At 40.8% G+C, this 6,000-nt stretch overlaps 1 protein-coding gene across 4 annotated transcripts in view; it reads left to right on the top strand.

Moving 5' to 3' along the window:
• Positions 1–1,679: 1,679 nt before the first annotated feature.
• Positions 1,680–6,000, top strand: part of PDE1A (phosphodiesterase 1A) — a 481,643-nt gene continuing 477,322 nt past the window's right edge. For all 4 annotated transcript variants that reach the window (XR_008659593.2, XM_055289921.1, XM_055289923.2 and 1 more), the window contains exon 1: positions 1,680–1,834. Coding sequence is in view for 3 of the 4 variants with exons in the window: in XM_055289921.1 (XP_055145896.1) it covers positions 1,815–1,834 (20 nt within the window). In the remaining variant the exon portion in view is untranslated. The remainder of the gene's footprint in view (positions 1,835–6,000) is intronic.

Genomic DNA, 6,000 nt, shown 5'->3' with positions numbered 1-6,000 from the left:
TTGTTTTTGTATAAGTCAGTTGACATTTTGGCAAATAGGAACAGAAAATATCATGCGCCTACTTTTTTGCTTTTCCCCATCTTTATAGAGGCCCCAATGAAAAAGAAAAATAGTGTATAGTGAAAGCCATTTTCATTCTTGCCTTGCAAGATAATTAATTTACATATACATTGGAGTGAAATACGTGTGGCCTTTATGATACAAGGTGTTTTTTGTTGTCATTGTTTTTCCCTGTTTTCAAACTTGAATATCATTTAATTGCAGAAACAGAAGATTTCAGTGTCATAGCCTAGGGTGCTCAAACCCAAATAAATTTCTACTGATGCATTTGTGTAATGAGAACTTACATACTGGAAGAATAAACATGCTGGATATGTGAGAATTAGGTATTAGAGAATGTTCATTTTTGACTCCAATCTGTTTCTGAACAATAGTCTATGAAAAGTTATTTCAATCCATGAAATTCCTTCACTCAGACCTTTTTTTGTCTTGAATACCTGTGAAATTGATATCTTTGTCTAAGCAACCTGATTAGCCTTTAATACATGATTCACAACGACTGAATTGTTAAATATTATGTTCATTAAGAATATAAAATTCCTATAAATGAAATTATTTTGACAGATTAATTTGTAGATTTTTCTGAATATTAAAATATTGTGTATATTTGTTTTGGATGAAATTAGTACTGGGCTGGAGTCCTTTGTGCTGCAAAGTATATTTGAGTTGACACTTTGTCATCTGATTAGGGCACCTGGGAAAAATGGAGCTGTTGGTTTGACAGAGTTCAGTGTTGAGGTTGAGATTTTGTCAGCAGGGCAGGGAAGGTGTTGAAGCAGGTGGCCTAGCTGTTCTTCTTTTGGGAAAAGTAGTTATTTGAGCAAACATCTTCATTTACTTATATTCAACTTTTTCATTTAAAGCCGGTCATCAGTTTCAAATATTATTGTTCTTTATTTGCTTATTTTTGTGCTTTGCAATTCTTTTGCTTTCAAATAGACATGATTTTTTTTTTCTTTTTTCTTCATTCTTTCTTCAATGTATATTTCCTGGCAATATAAATTGTTAAATGTTTAAATAATTACTAAAGGATGCTGTAAAAGCACCATCTTTGGAATCTTTACCAGTAAGACAGTTTTTCTGGGATTATTTTAGGTCGTAAGTTAAGGCAGAAGGTTAAAATTGCATACTTTTCTAAGAGTCTATGAATCCCAGGGTTCTGAAATCTGCTACTTCAAGCAGTTAAGTGGAGGCGCAGATGGAGGCGCAGGTGGAGGCGCAGGTGGAGGCGCAGGTGGAGCTGCCTGCCAGTCCCGCGCCCTGCAGCCGCACTCAGCTCTTGCGCGGTCGATGGGACTGGGCGCCCTGGAGCAGGGGGCAGCGCTCGTCGGGGAGGCTATGGCGGCGCAGGAGCCCACGGCGGAGGCTGAGGCATGGCGGGCTGCAGGTCCCAAGCCCTGCCATGTGGGGAGGGAGCTAAGGACCGGCGAGAAATTGAGCACAGCAGCTGCTGGCCCAGGTGCTGAGCCCCTCACTGCTCGGTTCGGCGCCGCTCCGAGTGCTGGGCTGCGGAGTCCACGCCCACCCGGAACTCGCGCTGGCCCGCAAGCGCCGGGCGCAGCCCCGGTTCCCGCCGGCGCCTCTGCCTGCGCACCTCCTCCCAAGCTGAGGGAGCCGGCTCCGGCCTTGGCCAGCCTAGAAAGGGGCTCCCACAGTGCAGCTGCGGGCTGAAGCCAGGGTGGGGGCCAAGGCCGAGGAGGCACCGAGAGCGAGAGAGGGCTGCGAGCGCTGCCAGCTTGCTGTCACCTCTCATCATGACCTACAGTCAAACAAGGTAGGTCAGATAATTTCTTTATGGTAAGTTTTTTCCACAGAAAAGTGGCAGAAAAGTTACAGTAGTATTTTTAGGTTTTCAGGGAAAAGGGGTCCTGGTTTCTATAACCCCACAACCCCACCCCTCTTGGAGAAGAGGGATTCTAGTTTCTATGGCTAGCCTCAGGGGAGAATGGGACTGAGAGACAGGAGGGCAGGAGAAGGTCGAAGGAAACTCCTGCTTCTGAGGCTGTTTTTGAAGGCTTCTTTTGGGGGTATTGTTTTCTTAGTCCCAATACCCCCTTCCCAGGACTCAGCCCATGCTGAGTGACTGATACAAGTGGAGGTATAAATGCCTGGTCATTTTTGCCAAATGTACGATAACTCTGAAGGGTCTTGTTAGTCCTCATGGAGTCTGCAGAGGCTGTGTTTTGGCCTGAAGTCCCAATGTGCCTTCTCCCTTTATTCACTCTCACTTAGTTCCTCCCCCTTCCATAGGTGCTGTTCCCAAGGTCACTTCCTAAGTAACATCATGTGCTGTAAAGTGCTTGTTAGAATCTGCTTCTATAAGAACTCATCCTGTAATATGAACCTTTTATTTTATTTTATTTTATTTTATTTTAAAAACATCAGCTTTATTTACATAAAAGTAAATTTACATGCAGTTGACCCCTGAACAACATGGGTTTGAACTTCATGGGTCTCGTACATAAACTTTTTTCAACCAAATGTGGATGGAAAATACAGTATTAATTGATGTGAAACTCCAGTATAGGGAGGGTTGACTATTCACATGTATCTAGGTTCTGTAGTTCTGACCTGGGGCCTTGAGTTTGCGTGAATTTTGGTATACGCGGGGGTTCTGGAACCAATCACCCACTATAACGGGAGACAACTGTATAGTGAAATGCACTCATTTTAAGTGTACTTAAAGTGCTGTTCCTCGAACAATCCAGGCATACTTTGGCTTTCCTGCCTTTGAAACCGGCCCAATTGTCCTATAGAACTGTTATTTATGGTTTATTTTGAATAAACATAGAAATTGGCCCTCCCAATCTTAAAACTTGAGAAAGTTACAATTATCTTATGTGAGTTGCTTTCTCAGAAGACCAACCATCAGGCCTCCCAAATAGTATCAAGGAACTGAAACTTACCAGATCACCACATCTGGACGATGAGACACTAGACCCAACACCCATCATAATTGCCCAACTAACCACCTGCTTCTGGTTGACCAATTCCTTTCTTACTCATCCCTAAATCCTGTTTTTTTTTTTTTTTTCCTGCATATAGTTACATTTCTTTTCTGCCATTTAAACTCTTAATTCTAGACCATCAGGGAGATGGATTTGAGACTGGTCTCCCGTCTCCTCAGCTGCAGTGCCTTCTTCTCTGGCAATGCGTATTGTCTCAGTGACAGGCTTTCTGCACAGTGAGCAGCAGGACCTGGACTGAATCACTGGCATTTTGGTGACACCTTTGTACTTGCTCTTCCCTTTTCCTGAAAACCTTCCCCTCTGCTGTCAGTATGTGGCCTTCCATTCCTTCAGTGCCGTTTTCTCATGAATACTTTCCTTTTCCACTCTATTTAGAAAAGCAAGACACTTTCACTCTGAAAACTTAGATATACAATTTTTGTTTTACTAATTTCATGGTATTTATGACCTGCTGGTATGTTATATGATACGCTTATTCGTTTATTTCTTGTCTTCTTTTTCTACATTATAACCTCCACAGGGCATGGATTTTTGTCTGTTTTGTTCATTGCCGTATCCTCAGTAGATATAAATATTTGTTAAATAATTGAATGAGTGAAAAAAACTGGGTTTGAATTTTCATTATATAAATACCTTGGGAGGCTGGGCACAGTGGCTCACACCTGTAATCCCAGCATTTTGGGAGGCCAAGGCGGGCGGATCACGAGGTCAGGAGTTTGAGACCACCTGGCCAACATGGTGAAACCCCGTCTCTACTAAAGATACAAAAAGTTAGCCAGGCATGGTGGCATATGCCTGTAATCCCGGCTACTCGGGAGGTTGAGGCAGGAGAGTCACTCGAACCCGGGAGGCAGAGGTTGCAGTGAGCTGAGATTGCGCCATTGCATTCCAGCCTGGGCAATAGGGTGAGACTCCATCTCAAAAATAAATAAATAACTACATACATACATACATACATACATACCTTGGGGAGTAATTTATTCTTTCTGCGACAGTGCTATAGAGTTATATTTCATACCTATCTTCCACAGTCATTGTAATAAAGTCAAATGTCATTAAGTGACAGTAATGGCATGGTATCCTATTGAACAGTAATGGCATGATATCCTATTGAGAAAGTAACAGGAGATAAGTCTGAAAATCAGATAGGCCTTGGAAGCATTAAAAAAATATGAGAGCTGGAAGATGTGACATCGTTGAGACGTTCTGGTGTGTGTATGTGCAGGTGTGTTTAATTGGAATTTTGGTTCTAAAATGTAATTCCCATCACAAGTACAGTTCACATTAACATTTAGTTCAAAGATACTCCTTCCTCTCTTTTTACTCCACCCTTGGTGAGCAGCTCTGGATTTGTGGAATACTCAGGGACACAATTTGACTATGATGCTTGGGTGAAATTTAGGAGGGGATAACAGAGAGGTTTGAAAGTTCTCCCTTTACTCTGGATCAATGGATTGATGACTTTTTGTACTTCATGTAGCTGGTGTGGTTATGTAGCCATCCGGGTAGTGGAAACAAGCAAACTTAAATGTCTTAATGACTTAAAAACCAGGTTTATTTCTTACCCATATTTCACGAGGCCATCAGTTGGAGATGTGCTCCACATTGTCCTTACTCAAGGACTGAGGGAGAATCCATCCCTGTGTTTCCACAGTTATGAAGGAATTTAGAAAACGATATGGAAATGCTTTAGCTTTTAAAGCCTCTGGCTGGAATGACACCTCTGCCAGGAATGACTTCTGTTTACATCTCATATGCCACTACTAATCACAGGGTCACAACTAGCTGTGAGGGAACAGGTAGTGTAGGAAGAGGAAAGTACCAGAAATACTTGATTAGCAGCCCTGATGGGTAGTACCACAGACAGATTGGGCTTGAGGTCACCTTCTGCATTGGAGGGGCCTCTTGTCATCGGTAGGCCTAATTGGACCAGGGCAGGGCCCAGGGCGGAGACGGGCTTGAAATGAATTGTTAAGGTCAAATGCTCTCAGTTTTTAGGTGAGTGGTTTTAGAATCTTAGCGAGGAAAAATATCCACCAAGGAACATGATTAAAAAAAAAAAATCCACTCCCCTCAGGCCCCCACCCAGAGACTGATGAAGTGATTCTGAAGCTGGACACTAAGTCACACTTTAAGAAGCATTAGAAAGAAAATATCTTTCTTTGGTTCACGTTTCTATTCTCTTCATTAGAGTGGAAAAAACTCTTTGAGAGTACCTGACATATAATACTAAATACCTGGTAAATCGTTATGAGTAAAAAAAAGAGTAACAATCATGAAACACTTAAAAAACCAATATAACCTGGCTTTCAAAACTGTCTTGGGTTAAATTTCTTAGAATGCTGTGAATTCTTACCAGGATTGGCTGTTTTATATATACGGCATGCATTTTCCTCATCAATTAGCAACAAATGCAGAAATTAAAATTAATCAGTAGTAGCATGCTTAGGGATAATAATAAAATACCTATAGACTATCTTTTGAAAACTTTGATTTCTGAAAACCTATAACTTCTTTCATTGATTGTCTTTTTCGATAAACTTTCCACTGTATTCTCCATATCCTTGGACTGAGCGAATGATTACTTTTGTCATTTTGAGTAGTTCTTCATGGGAAGTACTTTTTTCCTTTTCTCTGAATATGACTGTCTTCTGTGATTATAATGATTGACAGCATGTTTAAAATTAAGATCATTCGGTTAGTATTCTAAGAAGTGTTCAAGAAATAGCAAATTTCCTCTTGAAATGTTTTGTGTAATGTATTAAATTTATATTGCTAGTTTAGGAATGGCTTAAAGTGCTGATAACTCTCAAATAATTAGACTGGTTATCTAAGCACTGCTCTATGTAAATGGAATATCTATTTTAGTGCACAGACACTACAAATTAACTAGAATTATCCCAAATGAAAAATTAAAATAAAATTTTATTTACATTTCATTATAATTACTTTCAGATATAATTAAAATTCT

Source organism: Symphalangus syndactylus, chromosome 8, assembly GCF_028878055.3.
Source record: "Symphalangus syndactylus isolate Jambi chromosome 8, NHGRI_mSymSyn1-v2.1_pri, whole genome shotgun sequence".
Lineage (NCBI taxonomy): Eukaryota > Metazoa > Chordata > Mammalia > Primates > Hylobatidae > Symphalangus > Symphalangus syndactylus.
The sequence above is the reverse complement of the archived record's forward strand: the minus strand, read 5'-3'. Positions and strand labels throughout refer to the sequence as shown.